The 23,793-nt window shown below is 32.3% G+C and overlaps 1 protein-coding gene across 1 annotated transcript in view; it reads right to left on the minus strand.

The window, feature by feature from the left end:
• Positions 1 to 23,793, minus strand: part of LOC108911413 (tolloid-like protein 2) — a 97,154-nt gene that overhangs the window by 29,563 nt on the left and 43,798 nt on the right. Inside the window, exons 2-4 of the mRNA XM_018716346.2 lie at positions 5,462 to 5,900; positions 3,414 to 3,743; positions 2,969 to 3,147 (exon numbers count right to left, since the gene is read on the minus strand). Of these exons, the coding sequence (XP_018571862.1) occupies positions 2,969 to 3,147; positions 3,414 to 3,743; positions 5,462 to 5,900 (948 nt within the window). The remainder of the gene's footprint in view (positions 1 to 2,968; positions 3,148 to 3,413; positions 3,744 to 5,461; positions 5,901 to 23,793) is intronic.

Genomic DNA, 23,793 nt, shown 5'->3' on the forward strand with positions numbered 1-23,793 from the left:
ACGTAAGGTTATCAAATAATCCAATACATTATATTTATGTCCTTTATTTACGGGTGCTAACAAAAATTCATTAAAATAATGAGAAAAGATCTTATATGTTCAAGTAAAATTTATGGAGGGATTTCATAACCTTACGATTTATTTATAGATAAAAAATATATCAAAACATCGTAAAAAATAAATAAACATGATTTAAAAAATTAATTCCAATAATAAATTAAAATCACATCAAGCAACTAATCATCTATCATCTATCGTCTATCATAATTGTAAAAATTTTGCGATGTACCTACTATATATCTTCACCGAAAAAATATGTCAATTTATTTACCCCTAGTTATTTTAATTCTCTTTTTGATTGTAATTTTACAAATAAACTGTACAATTTCATTGTAAAACTATTTTACGGTGTAAAAACGCCCCAAATGATAAAACGGTGAAAATATTAGAAAATTTATAACAAGTACGGAGAGTGTGTAGCTGAGACTGTGCACGAATTACGTGGAATTTTTAGTAGAAGCAACGCCCTGAATGAAATAATTGTGAAGAGATTAGTTGAAACAAACAGATTCTGTTGCAGACAATAAAAAAAAACAGGCCGTTCAGCCAAAAATATTGCTACGATGTGTGATATTACACACTGCAAATAATTTCAAAAAGTATAATGCAGCGGATTTTAACTAGAAATCTGCATTCACTTAACCTACGAATTGAAACCAGACGACCCTTTAGTGCGCCGGACATTCGTTGATTGGAGAATCAACAAGTGGACGGTGATTTTGCTAAGAAAATCACCTTTAGTGACGATGTTTGGTCCGTTTTTGAAAATGCAGCTGGAAATACAGTAACTGTCAATGGAGAACGATATGGATAGATGCTACTAAACTTTTTTTGGTCTCATTCGCACAGATTTGAATGATATGCGATTCCAGCAGGATGCTTGCTGCAGGTAGCAGGTCTGCCATACGGTACATGAAATTATCCACTTGTTAGGGCAGAAATTTAATGAACAGTGAAGTGACTTGACTACCAAGACCATGCGATCTTACGCCTGCGAATTTTTCCAGTGGGGTTTCGTAAAGTTCAAAGTTTATCCTGCTTAAATGAATGCGATACCTGGATTAAAGACAGAAATTCGGAAAGTTATCAATGAAATTCAGCCGCAAGTATGCGAAAGTGTGATACAGAATTTTCTTAAAAGAAGTCGAGTATGCCAAATAAGTCACGGAAGCCATCTGTCTGATATCCTCTATCAACAGTGAAAATATTTACCTAATAGATAGTGTAAGACTAGATATTAGAAAAAATAGATATAATCTAACAGTGTATAGGGGGTAAAAAATGTAATAAATGTGCGATTTTGGTGTCGTCGTGTAATTTACATAACCTTTCTGCGTCAAATAGAACTGGTCTGGGCATTCCACTGTTAAGACAGTGACAATGGGGAGGAAAATGGTGAATATTTATATTTTGACTATTTTCGTAAGACCCTGTCGATGTTTAAGTGAGCCATAACTGAACTTAGCGTGAAAACTTAAGTTTTACAAGGCACATAGAATAGAGGTTAATTCTGTGTGCAGAGGCGGTAATAATTATATAGTTCTCAATAACAAAAAAGATAAAATCTATAACAATTACTTGTTAGAGTGAAATAATGATGTGCAATTGGGATGGCTGTGGCGTTTTCGGCGATTTTCAGAGTTGTTATGTGATTTTGAAGATACGTGGTGTAAATATATACAGGGCGGTATATCTTTTTCGCTTTATTGTTTTCGAGATGCGAGATTCTTAAATTTTGGCAGAAATTGACCTAGATCTCACGTTTTACACTAGCTATTGTAAAATGATTTATTTACTTTTTTGAAGTAGGTATATGCCATGACAAAAATAATTTTCAGTTTATTTAACTATTTTACCATGTTTGCTAAATGTTTCGACGTACCTAATATTCTAATTTTAGACACTTTACTAACTATTAATATAAAATTTTAAATTCATAACAATCTTATGAGATTGTAAAGAAAAATTGCTACAATTTTGACAATTTATATAACTTGTATAGGTACATATATTGAGTGATAAATGATTTTTCATCAAAATTTATATATTTCACTCTAATGCTAGCGGAATGCTTAAATTAAGGCTTTTCTACAATTTTTTGGGACACATTTATTGTATTACCTACTTTTATAATATTTTTTTTTCGACTTTAGCAAATTTAATAAAATTAAAACAGGGTAGTAAGAGCATAGATAAATATTTTTGGAATCCTTCATACTTACGTATAAATATGGGTTGAACATGTATATATTATTCGTTACACACTATACAACGTGTCCGGAAGCGAATGACCTATACTTTAAGTTACCTTAGTACAATGTTTGTTTCCGTAAAAAATTATCGATCAAAAAAAAAAAGAAAAAATAGTTGTGTCAAAATGTTTTTTAAGAGAACATCATTGCCTTTAACAACTTTCCAATAAAATTTGAAGTAGGGACGTTTTTATCCTAGCCAAATATGAATATGAACCTAAAAGATAAAGTAACTCCTAAAACAATGTTTGTTGTTGACATAATTATTTCTCTTTACTGGTAGAGATTTTGCGAAATCACGTTTTTTTAAACGCAACGTTACTTACTTTAAAAATGTATTCTTGTTGGGTTCCAGAGAAAAATGGATTTCAATTTTTTACTGCAGTCACCAGGATAAGCGAGTATGAATGAAGATTGAAATGAAGATTAAATAGACCAGAACACCCCCAAATACTCAACTCTCGTAACTAACGACCCAAGCAAAGAATTTAAAATCATTTGACTATGGATTTGAACGTATATTCTTATACAGTGTATATATAAAATTATGGACCTTTTTTCACTGTCCATTGGCTTTGTCAAGAATATTTGGCCATTATTTTATGAAATTCAGTGAAACAAAATATTTTTAATATTTTACTTATACTTCTCCTTACCACTCATTATGTTTTCCCTGATAATGTTGACGTGTTTGTCCCTGTCAGGCCTAGTGTGTTCATGCCAAAATCCAACTACATGTCCCAGTTCATGAACAACAATTCCAAATTTGTCGCAGTTCTTCCCAATGCTAATTGCTTGACCACCATTTCCCCTTTTTCCAACAAAGGAGCAACATCTAAAACAATGTTTAATTTCTTTATCATTTTTATTTCTCATTGTACCATATTATTAAGTAATAGGTGCATAAATGTAAATTCATTTCTGTGATGCAGCAGATTCATATTCTGATAAAATAAAATTATAACTAATCGCCCTTTTTAATAGGTACAATAATATTCTAATAAAGACCATAGCTAGATATATAACAAAAGTAAACTTTTAATTTGTAAAATGATAGGAAAAATTTATGAATTTGCGATGCATTCAAAATTTTGTATTTACCCACAAGGCCTTTCCGTGAAAATAATGTAGTTCTGATGTTCATCTCGATTTCTCTCTACAAATTTAACGCATGTAAAATTTTCCCAGTGTCTCATTGCTTGTTTGAAAAGAGCTTTGTGCATTCCACTAAAATTTCCGTCTATTTCGTAAGGAATTACTCCATAGTCCCACACCCTTTCCTTCCTAGCAGTAGCAGCTCTGGTTACTCTGCTGTGGCTGTTGTGGTTCCTGTCGTACGGTACCGTATTCTTCCGTTTGAGATCAAAATTTGGCTCGAATTCGTGAATGGGAGACTCGTGCGGAACATTAGGCCTACTGGATTTTTTTTGCCTAAAATGATGTATTGTTCTATAAATACCTGGGTTTGAATCTCATCAATTTTCAATCTACTGCTACTTCTATATTAGATAAAGAAAATATTTTGTATGACTAATCAAAAATGGTTCTTAATGTACGGTAACAAAAATAATTTGATTATATGAGTAGGTTACGGTAATTTAACTTCGACGATTTACTAACTTCTTAATCCATTTTCTTTAAACAATCATGTACATGAATTTTCAGAAAATGTTGATATTATTATACGAACCTCTCTTGTCATATACAGTGTGTCTCTAGACTATTTTAACGATACGAACAAATTTTTCTGATTGATTAAAAGGTACTTTTTAATATATTTTTCTTTGAAACGTTAAGTAGTCTCGACAGAAACAAAATAAATATTTTCTTTGCTACTTTGATTTTTTTTTTTATTTTTACATTTTATAAGAAATTCTAGATTAAAGAATGGGGAAAAATAAGTTCAGAATTGAGATTTATGCAAAATATTCCAAAGGAGATATAATTTTTCAACTCAGTAAGTATATATTTACAAAATTCTGCAAAAAAATAAAAATGTCTCTAACCTTGACAAGTGGTCTATAATTTATTAATAAGATTTTCTAACAGAGTTGTCCATATTCGATACCCGAAAATGGCACTTTTTCTAATTTTGTTATTGTTTTTCATTTTCTTTTCAGAGGTATAACAGTATTTTTTCAAGAAGCGTAACAAAAAAACACTGCTATATTTTGCTGACGTTTCGTCGTTTTATTACGACAGTTTCAGGACTTTATGTGTCGGACTTGAAGATAAAATAAAGATATTTGAATTATAAAATTAATAAAATATTGATCATTTTTATTTTAAATACGAAATTTAAAAAACATATATTTATGTTTGCTATTGCTCTTTGTCTTAACCTACTATTGTTTCTGCCACAGTCTACTTAATTTCTCAGAAATAAAAATATAGTTCAAAATACCTTTAATTTAACATAATCTGGGGACATCCTGTATGTTTAATATTAGTCAATATATAGGGGAGGGGGTCCGGATTTAAGAGGTACTTCTAATAATAAAAGCGTACATTCCTATGACCCTTTCACTCAAAATTAATTTAATTAATTCAGTGATTTTTTGCAGTGGTTTCTTTAAAAAAATTAACAACCTAATATTTACGATCATTAAAAAATCTCACTAAACTTGTTCCAAAATTGACTGGTTCCAGAAAAGATCACATTTACTTAAGGTTCTGAGATATTTTGCACTGCGTTTTTTAAATTTCATAATTTTTATAAACTAATTAATGTAATTAAATATTTTTGACGGATTTTAATGTTTATAATTGTTTAGAACATAATTTTCTTCTATGTTCAGATTCTGCTTCATGTTCTATGCGTTTTTTCTTTGGAAACGGTTAAAGTTATCGACTTAACTAGAAGACCATTTGCAAAATTGTTAATATTGCTTTATTCTTTTGAAAAAATCACATTCGAAAAAGTTATGATCAATGTTCTCATTAATAAAGGCTATATTGGTTATGTTTTTCTAGTAGATGCATTTTGTAACCAATAAAATGTGCAACAAATTTGGCAAGGTGTTAATTTTGAAAAAGAACTTTGAGGTTATGAGCTTCTTTAATATCAAGTTTTCGACACAGTACAGGAACTTGTACCATTATTAGCAGATTATAGCTTACGGACACCATGTATAATAATTATGTCTTACCGCCTTCGACGTTTATTCTGATGCCTCTTCTTCCTCTTGTGCGGATTTTCCCCATTTTTGTGTTGACCAGGTTTTTTACCAACATCAACATTATCCGTATAATTACTAGTTGAATGTTCTTCAGGACTGTGACTCTCGTTTTTAATTTCAGTCTTTATATATTTTGTGCTCGATCCCGAGTAAGTCGGTTTTAAAATTTGTCCATTTTTGTGCGTCGGATCTACCGATAAACTATCAAACGGATCGTTGTAATTCGATATAGGGACGGGTTGCTTAGTTTTCTTACGAATGTAATCCGTCAGACCCTCTTCTTCTATCTGCAATCCTTCGAGGACTTCCTGCTTATATTTTTCTACCTCCTCTTGGAGCGCCGATTTCTTTGCTTTTGGATTCGGCGACTGTTCGCTCAAGGGTATGGCTATGTCACCCAAAAATTCACCTAGAATACAATAAAGTCATAGTTAGGTTTTGTTTTATTCATGTGATATATTTATTTATTTTCTAGTTCATTTCTTGAAGATAGGCGTAAAGCTATATGCGTATGTAATCAATAATGGTTTATCGTTGTGGTGTTCATACGTTTCAAATTTTCTCTTATGTAATTGTTATTAATATTTCCGTATATATTTTTTATTTGAATTAGTTTAAAAGTAAAAATGTGAGAGATAGTAATAAAATATATTTAAAAAAGAGAATATTCTGATAAAGAGGACAGTGGTTGATTAGGTAAAAATATTATCATATACTGGGTGTCCCATTCATGTTTTAAAAAAAACTTGTGTGCAAGTTCCTCATGGAAAAATAATAGGGGTAGTTCATGTAAAGTTTTTTTCTTAGAAGCCCTGTTTTCGAGATACAGTGTGTTGAAGTTGTTACTTTCCAAACGGTTTTCCTTAATTATCTTTAAATCGGCTAAAGATAAAAATGTCAAAATTTGTACACGAGTAAACATCAACTCTGCGTTAAGAATAATGTGCAAACGGTTTCTTTCTGAAAAGCAGTGTCGCCGATACAGGTAATTGAAGAGGTACAATCGAAGAAAAAATATGTTAAAAGTCAAAATTTATTACGAAAACAGGGCGATTTTCGATAGTTATTATTTGAATTAACTTAATATAAAGTAAAGCAAAAAGTGTTTCAATAGTCGTTGCTTTCAAGTTTGGAGACGATCGTTATTGACTTATTTATCTCTTTTATTAATTCATTTTATTTTTCACCCTCTTGGATACATTGATATGTAATTTTGTAAATACACATATACAACGAGAGAGAGTTAACATATTTACATTAATAAGGGACTAAACTAATTGGATAACTTAAATTTCTAACACAAAAATACTAAATGTATGTGTGTACCTATTATCTACAATCCTGTTTTAATCACCTAATATTATTTTCTAATTTAAAATATATCCAATAAAAATTCTTTTACTTTATTTTTAAATTTACTAGCAATTTTTTATATTGCCCGGCGGCAATGTCGTTGTAATACGCAGAGCGTTAAAATCTTCGTTATGATCTTTAGGTATGCTTAATAATAAATGTCCATGCATGGAGTTATACAGGCTTAGTCAAAAGTAGGGAAACCCCAAATATCTCAGCGGGAAAGTAGAGGTAGTGACAGTCTCGAGTAGATACTTGCTGGTACTCCTTAGTGACCTTGACCTTGAGCTAAGGTTGAAACATGTCAAGGTCATATCGGTTTTTTATTAGCGAATCCTTATTTCGACGCTAAAAACAAGAGAGCGAAGAATTCTACATATTATTATAATGTTAAACGTGACCTTAAGGTCAATGTTCAAGGTCAGGTAGAGGTTAAATGATTATTCCGGCTGTTATTTTCCACGATGGAATAGAAGGCACTCACAATTTTTTTGTGACCTCAAGGTATCCACTCTAAGACTGTCACTCCCTCTGATTCCGTAGTTAAAAATAAAAAATTACAGTAAAAATAAACATTTGCCCTTGACCTTGAGGTCACGGTTAATATCATATTCGGATGCAGAATTTTCTACTCTTTCCATTTCTGGGGTCGCAAAGGAGGGTCGCCATTTAAAGAAACCGACTTGATCTTGATATGACCTTAAGGTCAAGGTTACCATCGGCTGCGCCTTGAAAAATGCTGAGACTTTTGTCCTCATATCCCAAAAATGCTTTCCCGCTGAGATATTTGGAGGTTTCCATACTTTTGACTAATGATTAGTAGCAGGATCAAGTCCTAAAAAAATTAATTTTTCATAGCAAATATAATAGATTTATGTACAGCAACGTGAGGAGTTTTTTTCCTGATAAATAAAGTTTACTATGCGTTCAACTTAAAATTTTCATCAAGAAATCTGTTTAGTTACAATAATGCGAAATATGCCTTATTAACTTGCTTACACTCGTAGTCAATGTGAACATCATAAACCAGAATAGAATCAAAGTATGTACCTAGAAGCTTGACAGTTGTTGAGAGTGTAAATTTGTCATGAATAATGAAGTAGTCTTTATAATATGTCGAAATTTATTATCAAAGGTTTAATATTTATTTAGCATAAATTTGTTACTACCTCATCAGGCACTGGATTCCTTAATTACATTCAAAATCTTCTTCCAAAGCTTCTCGGGGGTACTGGCAGAAACAGTGATTGTAAAGGGTATCCGAAAAGTAACGCAGGATTTGAATTGTGCGCCATTTTCGTTCCGAAGAGTTAGCAGCATTGTGCACGGTCACATCCTGTAGTAAACACGTTGTTCTGAAACAAAATGATGCGCTATACGATGGATGAGCGAGTGAAGATTGTGAAAATTCATTACAAGTACAGATAATGTGCAGCTGAAACTGTGCGCAAATTATGTGAATTTTTCGGTAGAAGAAATGCAACGCCCCGAATAAAACAATTGTGAAGAGATTAGTTACCAAATTTGAACAGGTTCGCAGACCGGTCTCGTACTAGCTTTTTAGCGAGAAATATTGCCACGGTGAGTGATAATGTGGCAGAAATTTCCGTAACCTCAGTGCGCCACCGGTTACTGGAAGTAAACATTTCAAAAAACACTATGCAGCGGATTTTAACAAATAAACCTGTATCTGCATCCATACGAGACTCAGCTAACTCAGAAATTGAAACCAGACGACCATTTAATGCGCCCAACATTCGTTTATTGAAGGTTGGAGAATCAATAAGTGTGAACAAGCAAAACACGAATTTGAAGCAAAGACAATCCTCGGGTCATTGAAACAACGAGCACTGTATACCCCAAGAGTGACAGTGGTGTGAATTTTATGCTGGTGGGGTGATTGGTCAGTTCTTCACAATCTTCATTCGCTCATCTGTCGAATAACTCATCCGTCTAACCGCAATGTGTTTACTACAACATGTGGCCCTGTACAATACTGTCAATTCTTCGAAATGAAAATGGTGCACAATTTAAATCCTATGTTATTTTTGGGACACCCTGTAATATTAAATGCAAACATAGTTACATGGCCGCTCGTAATATAATCAAGTAGATCATTAACATAAAGCAGAAATAATAAAGGACTTAGCAATGACCCCTGTGGAAGTCCTAGATTTAACAGATGTAGTTCTGATACCGATTCTCCTAATTTAACCCTTAGTCCAGTCATTATAGACATGGAGCAGCCTGTTTCGGGAAAAAAATACTATTAGAAGTTTTTCTGCGGAATATTGTTCGGAAATGTGTTATAAATAAAATATCAAAAAATCAACTCGAGACTAGTTGGGAAACTTTATTTAAACAATGGTCAAAGTTATGGAAAAGTGGTTTTTAACTAGCGTAAAAAAACTATTATTCATAGCGAAAAGAGGTTTATACAAAAAAGGTAGGTATTAAATAAACCTTTAAAATGAGACAAGTCCGATTAAATTCGGATAATTTGTTCATGCGCAAGAGCTCAAAAATGGTCGAAAATGGCTGTTTTTTTCAATTGCTAATAATTAGTGCAATTTTCATCGCAGACACTTGTAATTCAGGATTTTTGAGGCTTTTTACACCCTTAATAAGTGATAAAAATTTCAGCCCGAAAGCTTCATTAGTTTGGCGTTGGCGGAATTTGTTATCTAAGAAGATGCTATTTTCAATTCATTTTTCCCAAGCTCACAGGCGTTGTAGGGTTTCGATCATTAGTTGTTTTTGTACCTAAATAGTTGTATTGACATATGCATTTACTGAGAATTTAATTTTTCAAATTTAATTTGTTTAAAAATGACTGAAAAAATGTTAATATTTATTAAATTGTTAAGATAGGTAATTATTATAAAATAAAATAGTAACCTCTTTACTTTAGTTTTCTTCGAATTTAAAAAAAAAATCGTTGTTGTAAGTTGATTAGAAGCTGAGATAATTTTTTTTATTTATTTAATCGCAGTGACCTTAATTATTAATATTAAGAGCCGAAATTTGGAGAGAGTATACATTAAGAGCTATATTTTCATGTCCTACATTAACATTAAGGTGAATTCAACTATTTAATTGCGAAAAAGAAGATAGCGGCGATGCGTTCTATTACTTGGTCTAGCGAACGAGTGGGGAGAGCGAGGCGGAGCATGCGCGCTTAACAATTTAATAAATATTAACATTTTTTCAGTCATTTTTAAACAAATTAAATTTGAAAAATTAAATTATCAGTAAATGCATATGTCAATACAACTATTTAGGTACAAAAACAACTAATGATCGAAACCCTACAACGCCTGTGAGCTTGGGAAAAATGAATTGAAAATAGCATCTTCTTAGATAACAAATTCCGCCAACGCCAAGCTAATGAAGTTTTTGGGCTGAAATTTTTACCACTTATTAAGGGTGCAAAAAGCTTCAAAAATCCTGAATTACAAGTGTCTGCGATGAAAATTGCATTAATTATTAGCAATTGAAAAAAGCGGACAATTTCGACCATTTTTGAGCTCTTGCGCATAAACAAATTATCGGAATTTAATCGGACTTGTCTTATTTTACAGATTTATTTAATACCTACCTTTTTTGTATAAACCTTTTTTTCTCTATGAATAACAGTTTTTTTACGCCAGTCGAAAAACTACTTTTCCATAATTTTGACCATTGTTTTAACAAAGTTTCCCAACTAGTCTCGAGTTGATTTTTTGATATTTTGTTTATAACACGTTTCTGAACAATATTCCGCAGAGAAACTTCTAATAGTATTTTTTTCCCGAAAAAAAGCTATAATGACTAGCCTACCTCATTAATCTGTTACTCATGTAAGAAATCATCCAATATAAAGTATTATCTCGGATACCCATGTATTCTTATTTTTGTTTTAATACATTTTTATTATTCGTGTCAAATGCTTTTGACAGTTCCCATTATCTAGGCATCCACAGACATATTCCAATAAGTGACAAGATGCTGTATCTACAGATTTGCCTTTCCTAAAATTATTTTGTGACGCTTCTAGGAACTTAACTTAAATTAGTCTTGAATACATATGTACGTATGAGTTTTTTATCTTTTTAATTTTGAAACTTGAAATATTATATTTGCGTTCTAAAATTTGATTATCATATCTGAATTGGGGAGTCTGTTTCGATACGTCAGCTGAAGCCATCATGTTTTCTGATTAATGCCTTTGTACATCTGGTTTGATGGGGCGATAGTATCAATTGCGCATGTAAAATGTCACGATAGAGTGTAATATTTGAAACACAATCCGTTCAATTTAATTTATAACCTGCCGTTTAATGGTAAATTCAATAATTGATTCGGATTATAGTAACATCATTAGGAAATAAATTGGATTGGGTATGATTATCGGACACTGTTAATGTGATTTTATTAAAATTCGGCATGCAAATGTCGATATTGCATTCTAAAGTAGTAATTGTGAAACAGAATTATAACCAAATAAATAATATTTGCTCGTTCTGTTTATAGGGACTGCGGAACTCGTCGAAAATAGGACAACTGTATCCATGAAGAATGGAATTAATTTTTAGCAAATGCATTGAAACTTACAAATGAATGGATAAAAATAATAATAATGCGTAGTATTTTTTCATGGTAATAACTGCAGTTCGTACAATACTTATTTGTTGAGATAGAATTTCAAGAAAATAATAAGCTCATAAAGTTCTATTATCAAACTACTGTAACAATTTACCCCTACTGTGTCTTGAAACTTTCCGCGTTATTTTCAGCATACTAAAACATACAGGGTGTTTATTAAGTACTTGTACAAACTTTAAAGAGTGAATCTTTGACTAACTTTAAGATTAAAATGGGTCATCATATGGGTCCTCAACGGCTTAGTTCTTTAGATACAAAGCGTCCAAAAAAAAATTAGTTTTAGCAATTATGATGTTATTAACTTATTTGTAGAGGTAGTTTAGACTTAGTTTTGTAAATGATATAAGTTTGTCACGTCGCAATACAATCAATAAAAGACACACTTTTTCACTAGTTTTTCAAAAACGGCTGCTTTCAGCGACAAATAGGTACATTTTGTACGTAAAATTGAATAGAGAATAGGTATGTTTAGTCAAAAATGACATACAGTGCAACACAGAAAAGTTATGGTTATATAAATCCAGGTATAACACAGTATGTTGCGCCCTCTAACATTAAAAATTAAATAAATATTTGAGTTTCTCATCATCAATACTCCCAGTTTCCCGAATTTCTTTAAATTGCCATGTTATTGAACATAATATAATAAAGATACCAAACAAAAAATTTGTTTTGACGCTCTGTATCTCAATAACTTTCTTTTATTTTTCACCTCCATTGTTTTATTTTAATAAGAAATTACACTGAAAATGCACAGGGCGATACATTTACGAAGAAACACGCCTTCGTAACTGCAAAAAACAGTATGCACTACAAGCTACCACGGTGAACGTCACGCTGCCAATGTGTTTCTGACACTGGGTGTCGAATGCGGTTAATTCCAAGAAAGTGATGTAGGAATCTTGGAATTCTGTCTCAACGAATATCGTACGGATTGTACAGAGTAGAACAGTTGAAAACAGAAGTGAAAGATACATTAAAAGAAATCAAGTACAAATTGTAAATGAAAATGGATTTAGACAAATATGTACGCAAAGTTGTTCCTAAAAGCTCTACAATCCCGCAAAAATTGGTTGTCAAACATATTTTTTTGACCAGTCACTTTCGAACAATTGAAAATATTAAGTACAACAAAATAATTAATAACTTTTATCAATGGTATCAATGTTTGTAGGCATTTGATAACGGACTGTTTACGAAAAACAAAACTCAAGAGGGACGAAAGCTTTCACTGGATATGGATCAAGTGATAGGTCAAGGTCATTTTTTCAGAGTTGGAACACCTTATATCCTTTCTTATTTCGTCACCACTACTTTGTTCAAATGTTAGCTATGATAAGGGAACCAGGTTTTACCAATTTTGGAATCGGTATCTTCAATCATTTTTAATTTGACGAAGATATAATGACGTCATTTGTTGTAACTAACAAAATTGGTGAATTATTTCATTAATTTTATTCGCTACAGTATGCCGTCCAGGTACTGCTAGCACCGATGAATTCTGTTCTAGGAATAGCAGAATAAAAATAATTTACAATTTTTATCAAAAAATCTAAATGCCGCCGCCGTCGCTCCACAGTCGTATAGAATTCCTTTTTTGCAAAAAAGCTAGACTTAAATTGTTTATGCACTTTATTTCCACTTAACAACTACGTGGAATTCAATAGTTCTACTACGAAAGTTCAATAGTGAATAAATATTTTCTTAAGGAGTCTGCGCACTTCACAACTGCGTGGAATTCGTAAGTTCGACGAAAATTCAATAGTGGATGATAATGGATGATCATATTTTCTTAGAATCTGCGTACACGTTTCATATGATTATTTATAAACAAAGCAAGATAAACCATTTGGATAATTTAATGTGTGCTGATTAACCGCCGGTGTTTGGCTAAACATAACGAATGCTTGCCACAACAAATACGAAGCATTTATCCATACAACATGTGTTAATTTACCAGAATATTGAATATACATTCATCACGATCAGCCTAGCAGTATATTTCAGGGGTGATACATACTCACACACTATTGCAGCTGTGCTCATTCAATAACAATTTATACAACTTCTTTGGATGTTGCTTTAGCAAATTAAACTGCCCATCGTTCATGCCTAGGGTATTTTAAGAGCGGATTCAAACCATTCTCTCTTTTGATAGGTATAGGTATAGGATATAGATAGGATAGTTCGTAATTTTGATAATACGTAATAGTATAATGGCATCTCTTAAAGTATAAAAATAGAAAAAAAAAACATTTAAGGAGGAAAGTTTTCCATCGAAGTTTTCCATTTGCACTAGGCACATATTTCACGGAATAACAACCCGATAAACCATCGTAATTTAAAAAATAGGAAGCATGTTGAATTTTATATCATCATTTGAATCCATTTTTGTTATCTTGATTTTATATTTCCATATACTATTCACTATAAATATTTATTCACTATACTATAACATTTGGGACCAGCAAGGAAAAAAACCCAGAAAGCAGACAATACGTCCCTGAAGGTTTTTGATGCGCTGATTCCGAATATGGCCTCAGAATTGACCCATCACCCTAGGTTTTCGAGATATTCTAACCTAAATGTGTAAAAAACACGGTTTTTGGCTATATCCAAGGTTATATGACATCACGAATATTTTTTTTCTAAAAATTGCGCCACTGAAAAGTAGAATCTTTACCCTTCAAAGACCTTCTTCCGATTTGAAAAAATATTAATTTTTCGCCAAGATATCCTTAATTGATAATTTTTGGGTCGGTGAATTCGAAACAAACCTCAATATTTTCCGATGACCTCACGTTTTTCAGATTTCCTAACCTAAAAGGTCAAGGGTGCACGAATTTCGGCTATACTAAGGTTATAAAACGTTGTACACTATAACCGGCAAGCGCTGAAATTTCGAAAGTGCGTCGAAACCAGCATCTTCTAAAACCCACGACAAGTCAAAGTCACCCAAAGCACCCCGTAACCCCATATTATCATTCCCTGTATCTCTACGACAAATTAACTTCTAGATTTACACTCAAAGAACCCTGTACTAAGTCAGAGCTACCCTCGTGACAGGTTAACCTCGGGTACTAACCCTCAAGAGTGCTAAGTAGTAATTTTCAATTAAAGATATCTTGGCGAAAAATGAATATCGAAAATCGACGGGTTTTGAAGGGTAAAGATTCTACTTTTCAGTAGTGTAATTGATTTTTAGAAAAAAATTATACGCAATGCTATATAACCTCGAATATAGCAAGGGTCAATTCTGAGGCCAGATTCCGATTAAGCGCATCAAAAATCTTCGGGACGTATTGTCCGCTTTCTGGGTTTTTCCTTTTTTGAAATTATGTCGGTCTGTGTTATTAATTAATGAAATAAAAAGTAGAAATCTAAAATTAAATGAAGTATGAAAACAAAATGTTGGCAGCATGAGTTGGCAACAAAAAATGGCACACTGTGTGTGAATAGGTTTACAATTTTAAAAAGTATTGAGGCCAATTTTCAGTAGCGCCATTTATTTATAGAGTAATTTTAAAATACTAAAAAATATTTTTAATAGTGTCTGGACAACAATTTTATTGTTACGCCATCAATACATTGCACCACAAAAGTGTACAAGTGTACGAGCAGCTTTAGTATACAAATTCATATAATATTTTGGACCCAGTACAAATACACGAAAGGAAAAGTAAAGAGCAGAAAGAGCAGGTAAGACAGCTTGACTATGTGCGAATTTTCAAGTCCGCGTATAACACGTTCTTTGCTTGAAATATCGCATCGTGTGCACACTTAAAACAATGTGTAAGGTGACAAATACGTCCATGCATGAAATGTCTAATTACACTTGAGAGTTAGTGTGGAAAGTGTAAACAGTGGAATTTTCGAATGTGGAATCAAATTTATCAAAACACTTATACATTTACAACCAGTTGTACTACAAAAAAATGTTACACAAATGCACGCATCCATGGTCTCCCGGTACATCAATCCGCCAAGGAAAATCTTGTTTTATGACTCGACTTAACGATAACATAAACATCTACTGAATTAATCAGTCTTCCTCGCTAAGGTGCATAGAGACTAATGAAGTATTAATTTGGACGGTGCTATAATTTGTAAAGCTCCTAAACTATGTCATTTGGAATCAGGTTTAATACCTCAAGTTTAATGACATGGCTACGGTTAGTCGTAGCATCGGATTAAATATCTGCTTTCTAAGATATTCTCCATGAGTGAAAAGTTGTGGGGATTATGTCCCTCCAGATGTAACTTTGATAAGTAGTAAGTCAACGAACATACTGGTCGTGAAGTGATGCATAGCTTGATTGAAAAGTTAAGAAGCAGATTTTAGATATTAGTAAATAACTCATTTGACAACACATACCTACATCTTAATACAGGGTGTCCTACTAAGGTCGGCGAGGTACAATATTAGGGAAAGTATAGGTCCTAGAGCTTCGGGAAAAAATTCTTATCTAATAAATCGACCAAGAGAAATCGCTGAAAATAGTTTTCAGGTTCTAAGTGGCCGAGTTACGGCCACTTAGAGGTGCAATCTACATACCAAAAAGAGCTGCATTTTTCTCAGAAACGTTTCTTATTCTGGTATAAATATGGATGGTCGGATTCATTGCGCATAACTTTTGTTATTGACATTTTGTTCTCTCGACAGTAAGGGTGGGGGAAGCCCTTAATGTCAGAAAAATGCATTTTTTTAAGGATTGTCTCATCAAAAGCCCATAGTGTTATACCTTGTTGGCAAGGTATTTTCATGTTTTATATCGTGGTGAATGCATAATGTCATTTAGCTCAATATGGAAACCTATAGATGGCGTTTCAAAAAAATGCCGTTTTATGGATATTTCTCAAAAATTTTAAATGCAATGCTATAGTTTTCTTTACAGAAATGAATTCAGTACAAAAAATTGATGAATATAGCATAAGTTTGAAATTTCTAACGAAAGTATTGTTTAAATGGTATAGCCTATTTAGTTATTTATGGCGCTATTTATCCAAGTTTAGGTTGTTTCGCGTTTTCTTAAAAAAGTGAAATAGCAGGATAACATTTTTTATAGTTTAGTTTGAAGAGCTACATTTTGACGACAAAAAGGGTTCGATATCTTTTTTTTGTTATCAAATTATTAGCAAATTAGTGGGCAAAAAATAAATAATGATAATAAATTGAGGAACACGACGCTAATGAAAAGACATTTAATTACCAAAAACAAAATGTGTTTATAACAGAACCTACCTAACTTACGTTAAAATTTAATTGTTCTTTTGGTACATAATATCAATATCTGTTTGTTATTGTTTTTGTTAATATTATTTTCAAGATTGTTATTGACTCACTCATTTGCTTGGATTTAGGTATGTTCTTTTATAAACACATTTTGTTTTCTTTTCGTTAGCGTCGTGTTCCTCAATTCATTATCATTATTCATTATTTGCTCACTAATTTGCGAATAACTTAATAATGTAGCTATTTTTATGCTCTTCAAACTAACCTATAAACATTTTTATCCTGCTATTTTACTTTTTTAGGAAAACGTAACGTAAACTAGAATAAATAGCAACAATAAATAACTAAATAGGCTATACCATTTAAACAACACTTTCGTTAGAAATTTCAAACTTATGCTATATTCATCAACTTTTTGTGCTGAATTCATTTATGCAAAGAAAACTATAGCATTGCATTTAAAATTTTTTAGAAAAATCCATAAAACGACATTCTTTTGAAATAAAGCCATCTATTAGTTTCCATATCGAAGTAAATGATATTACGCATTAATCACTAGATAAAGCATGAAAAGACCTTTCCAACGAGGTATAACACTATGGACTTTTGATGAGCCCGTCCTTAAAAAAATGCATTGTTCTGATCAGACATTAAAGGCTTCCCCCACTCTTTCTGACGAGACATAGAATAAAATGACAATAACAAAAGTTATGCGCAATGAATCCGGCTTTGACATTTGTACTATTTAATATTTGTGAGAAAAATTCAACTCTAGTTTTGGTATGTAGATTGCACCCCTTAGCGACCGAGCTACGAACTTGAAAACTATTTCCAGAGATTTCTCTTGGCCGATTTACTAATTAAAATATTTTTCCCAAAGCTCTAGGGTCTATACTTTCCCTAATATGATACCTCGCCGACCTTAGTGGCACACCCTGTATATAGATACTGAAATTTAGAAATATTCATTATTCATCCAAGTATTATGCAATGCATTTTAAATGAAAAATGCAGAATTTCAGAAAATGTAACTCATCAAACGATCAAACCTATGTTTTTGCTGTAAATATCGCAAAAAATAATTTTTTTCAGCGAACTAGATATTATCGTTTTCATACGACATACATATTTTGCGATTATGTGTCACAAAACACAGAAAATTTTTTAGGTCAACATTCAGAAATATATTTTAGGAGCAAACTTCTCTCTTCCATTCGCTTATATGTCCTTAAGTTCTACATTATTGATTACTGATTGTTGTGGGCATTAAGTTTTATGTAATGTTTTAAACAGTTGTTTTAATGTACATATATTACTACTATTTAAAAGTAAAAAATATAAAAAAATTTTTGTATAAAATAAAGGGTGTTCCAAAAGAAACGCAGGATTTCATATGAGAAAAAAGATTTTATTAATTAAAAGGTTGGCAAAGTTTTTTCATGTTTTTAAAGGGTAGACAATGCCATTAAATATGAAAGAGGATATCGCACATACTTCCCCCGCGACTCATTTGGCCTTGGACTTCTTCCAAAAAAATTCTGCATCACGCTCTCACATATCTGCGGCTGAATTTCGTTGATAACTCTCCGAATTTCTGCCTTTAATTCAGGAATGGTATTTATTTGAGTAGAATAAACTTTAGGCCATACGAATCCCCACAAAAAAAAAAGATCGCATAATTTTGGTGGCGATGTCACTTCACTGTTACGTGAGATGAGTCGTCCATTAAATTTCTGCCGTAATGAGTGGATAGTTTCACGTGCCGTATGGCAGGTGGCACCATTCTGCTGGAACCACATATCCAAATCCATACCATCCAAATGAGGCCACAAAAAGTTCGATAGCATCTCTCGATATTGTTTTCCATTGACAGCTACTGCCTCATTTTCAAAAAAGAACGGACCAATCACCCCACCGCACAGTGGTCGGAAATCCGAAAAAGCTGGACAAAAGTCCAAAAAGGTATTCATCATCATCATTCATTCATCATCATCACCAAAAGTGGGGACTTTATGTATTTCAGGTCGCTAAAACCGAATTTCCAGTCAAAAATCTCAAATTCAAGATGGCTGATACAAAATGGCCGATATATCACGTTAATTTATTGAATCTAATTGAAATTTCGAGTGCCTCTGGTATTGAGGTCGCGTAAAACGTATGTAAGGACGGAGTTTGAGGTTTTTGAGCTTATTCTAATTATTTAGCTGATTCTGACACATGAGTCATTCGCATCGTCATCACCTGTCACATAACCGTCAGAGCATGAAAACATTATCACCATAGATTCGGTTGAAAGCTTTTCTCATGTTCATCTATCTTGCATCTTTTTAAAAAAGGTTGATCTAAAATGATGATTTGCGTTTCTAAATTCTCTCGGAATTTTCCTTTCAAAAATCGAAAACCCATGATACCCATATCATGGGGGTGCATAAAAAATAACTGGTCCGCCATCTTTGGGAGTCCGCCATATTGGATTTAGAATGACGTCACTTAGCTAACCATGCATTGTCATCCAAACTAAACGTTTATTCAAAATTTCAGCTCAATCGGTCGGGGAAACTGTTTTAAAATTCAGTTGCAAAATGTGACCCATACTAACAAGGCAAGTTAAATAAAAGCTTGTAAAAATATGATAAATGGCACATTAAAAAGGTTCATAAAAAAACAATTTGAATTAGAAACGCTCGTTTGGAACGCGAAGAGACACTAAAACGCTAGCTATTGTATAACCAAGCCTCTTACAATAGTAAATCGGTCGTACACGGAGGCACAAAAAATGACTCAGAACCCCAATTAAGAAAAATCCGGTGGTTTTCTCTTTTGATAAATGAAATTGACACTCATGTCCACATTTTCCAACTTTTAATAGTGCAGGATCTCTTGGGATCACAACTATTTCGATAATTTACGATTGATGTGATTTGAAATCGATGGAAATTGCAAGACGTTTTTGTTAAAACAATAAAAACATGCAACTTTCGAAAAATGGGGTTCTAAATGAGCAAATGTATTCTACTTAACTCCAGGAACACCCTCTCTATTGCACACAACGATTCGTACTCTAGTAAAAATGTGCACGTATTTTCAATTCACCGCCTTTCGAGGGTCAATGGCAAGTGAAATGTGTCGCAGCATACTTCCGATAGTTGCTGTGGTCTATACACATGGGCCAGCTCTCTGTCACTTTAAAGAACTACGCAGTGACTCCTTCTCTAGAATATTCTGAAGTATTAACGCAAATCAATGACTTTGAAATTGTCCAGCTTTTTCGGAATTCCGACCACTGTGCACCGGCGTAAAATCCACACCACACTGTCAGTGATGTGGATTTGGGTGTACAGTGGTCGATGTTGAATGATCTGAGGATCGTCTTTGCCCCAAATTGCTTGTTCACATAACCACTACGATGGAAATGTGCCTCGTCGCTTAAGATGATTTTATTAGCAAAATCACCGTCTACTTGTTGATTCTCCAATATCCAATCAACGAATATCTGGCGCATTATGTTCTTTTGGTTTCAATTCCTGGATTAGCTGATTCTTGAATGGATGTAGATGCGTTATCTTTTGCTAAAATCCGCTGCCTTGTGCTTTTTGAAATGATTAATTGCAGTGAACGACGGCGACGGCGCACTGAGAGGAACTTAAGTCACACTATCACTGACTGCAGCAAAATTTTCAGCTGAATGGCTAGTACGAGGCCGGTCTTTTTTTTATTGTCCGGAACCGAACCTGTTTGTTCAGATTTGGCAACTAATCTCTTCACGGTTGTTTCATTCGTAGCAATCCATCTACAAAAAAATCCACGTAATTTGCGCACAGTCTCAGCTACACACTCTGCATACTTGTAATGAATTTTCACAATTCTCACTCGCTCATCCTTCGTATAGTGCTCCATTTTGTCTAACCGCAACGTGTTTACTACAACATTTAGGAATACCTAACTGTTTAATTGAAACTTTTTGTCTCATTCCAGTTTTATATGATATGAATTTTTCAAATCGGTAACTTAGATGTGAAAAATATCGCGTGTTATTAACATGAAAATATTTCTTATCAATACGTGTGTGATGAAATGAAATCCAGAAAAAGAGATAAATTACAGAATGAAAATTTATAAAACTACACATAATTTGCAATCAATTAAAAAGTTTTACCTGAATCAGTTGCAACATAATATTTTGTTAATTATAACAGCATGACTGGGATTATTTTATACAAGTCAAATAAACCAAAAAAAATATTTGTTAGTATCAATAGCTGTTATGAAATCTTTACCCATAATAAAATATTAAGTTAAATTGCATTGTGTTCTAACTAGATCACAATTGGTATATTCGTTACACTTTTATTAACGTCTTCACAACTGCTTATTTAAGTCACTATTAACACCTACGCCTTATGATTTGACATACCTCTGACACATTTTTAGGGAAGCGCTAATTATATTAGTCACCTTTTTGCTGTAAATGATTCAAATAATGGGAGGGTCGCTCTAGATTTCGTGACAGTAGCTTATTTGCGAATTTTATTCATGCGTCCCTCAAACTTCTGAAGTTTAGGAAAAAAACCAAGGATAATGAGTTTTGCTTAAAAACCAATAGATATTTAAGATATATCTGACAAACAGAAAATTGAAACTGTGTAAATTTATGTTTATTTTTTTTTCAATAATTGTACACTGATATTTTTTAGAAAATTTACGTGTTTATCTGTTGAAACTTTTCAGAAACTAATTAGTAAATAACGTTGGATCTTTTTTTACGTTCGGTAATAAATATTGTGGTGTTACATTTATCATAGTATTAGATAACACCTATATTTTCTCCTAAGAGGCAATTTAAAATTACAATTTTATTCAAAAATCACACAAGGCAGCTGGAATTATAAAATAAGTAGGTAGGTATATTTCGGAACAACTTAAAATACCTAGATATCATAGTTAAATAAACCTAAATAATTGAAAAAGTCCACTTTCCATAAGAAAAAATGTATGAAAATATTTTGTTTAAAAATACAACTATAAATTTTGAACAATCACGTATAAAAAACCATTGTTGTATACATTTTTATTACCAAGAAAAAATGCAGTAATGATTCATAATTGCATTTTATTATTTCACTATAACAATTGATGCTTGATAAATGGCGAATAAAGTGGAAGATTCTTTCTTTCTTAGAATAACACTAAAATTATATACAGGGTGATTCACAAATGGTGAACAAAATTGGAACCTCATATTCTTTGGTGAATTTTAAGGGGAGTATTTCCAATAAAGTTTTTATCCAGGAAGCTTTGTTAAAAAGATACATGACGCTAAACTCCAAAAATTTTTTTTAATTTTTTTAAATAATTTAAAAACTAGTACCTAAGTGAAATAATTAGAAATTGGGTACATGTATTTATGTAAACATTTATCCAAAATCTGAGGGCTTTTCCTAAAATTTACATGCTCCAGTGGCGGAGATACAGGGTATCGGTGGCACATTTTTCTAAATCAAATAATATGCCACTGCTTTACGGTAGCGACCATGATATTTTCGGATTCGCCTTTCAATTTTCTACAAATTACTACTCTCTTATGTCTGTGAAACTTAAAAAACGAACCGAGAACACACTTCGATATTCGAATGTAATGCTTTTTAAAATTACATAGTGAGCTGCGATAGCAATTTTGACATTCTGAGCAGTTAGAAGAAAGAATAAATAATGATTTTCATCAGATTCAAGCAACAATGAATTTCGAACAAATTACATTTTCGTTACTAAAAAGATGTCGGGCCTGTATTCGTGGTAATGGAGGTATTTTTGAGCATTTACTCAAATTAAATCATTAAAATGATGTCTAATGTTATTAATTTCTTTATTCGAATAAATAACCGAATGATTAGTGCTTGTCATGTCATGTAAGTAAAAGTGTTTTCAGTTGGCTTTTTAAGTTTTATTCAGTAATTTGTAGAAAATTGAAAGACGAATCCGAAAATAACATGGTTGTTTTATTTAGAAAAATATGCCACCGACACCCTGTATCTCCGCCACTGGAGCATGTAAATTTTAGGAAAAGCCCTCAGATTTTGAACAATGTTTATATAAATACATGCCCCCAATTTCAAATAATTTCAATTACTAATTTTTAAATTATTTAATAAAATTAAAAATATTTTTTGAAGTTTAAAATCCTCTATCTTTTTAACGAAGCGTCCTAAATAAAAAATTTAAAGGAAATACTCCCCTAAAATTCACCAAAGAATACGAGGTTTCATTTTTGGTCACCATTTGTGAATCACCCTGTATATTTATCCAATTTCTAAAATATTCAGTGGCGCTGAAGTTTTGGGACTCTTAGTGACAATACCACGGATTGACAGATACTCAATTCGTTACATTTTTTATTTATAATTAGTTAAACTTGTAGAAATGTAAAATAAGCAAATATTAATTAACATTTACAATAAAACGTTAAAAAATACCAACAAAATATAACTTTTTTGCCGTTAAACTTTAGTTTTGAATACAATTTTGTAGAAAGCCTAATCTGATGTTTTTTCACAGAAGCTGACAGATTTTGTAGTAACGGATTTAATCTCAGAAAAGAAGAGGCAGGATAAGATTAAGAAATGTAAATACGATCATAATATATTTCCCATAAATTTTATGTTTACTTAAATCGATTTGGTAGTACTTTCGCCTATTACCGTCATTTGAGATATCTCTGGCAATTTCTTGTACTAATGTGCTTTTGTTCCGTTGTTTATGTAAACAAGGTTTTCACTTATGGTATTGTGACTAAGATCTTCGCGTTTGAAATTAATTACTAGACTAAGCCTCTCCTGTGCCATCCCCCAGCTGTTAATAGTTATAGCTAACTCATGATTAATTAGGTTAGCGTGATCCACGTACGGTGGACAATGGATGTGCTGACCTTAATTTCAGAAAGAGACGAAAAAAAATTGATATTACATATGCTTTACTATAGATCAGATGATATGTTCACCGATAATGTGGGCAAACGAGTTTTAGAGAGGTATTTTAGGAGGTGGAGACATAAAAGACATATGAGAAGTTATAAAGG

The sequence above is a fragment of the Anoplophora glabripennis genome, unplaced genomic scaffold (assembly GCF_000390285.2).
Source record: "Anoplophora glabripennis isolate ALB-LARVAE unplaced genomic scaffold, Agla_2.0 scaffold536, whole genome shotgun sequence".
NCBI lineage: Eukaryota > Metazoa > Arthropoda > Insecta > Coleoptera > Cerambycidae > Anoplophora > Anoplophora glabripennis.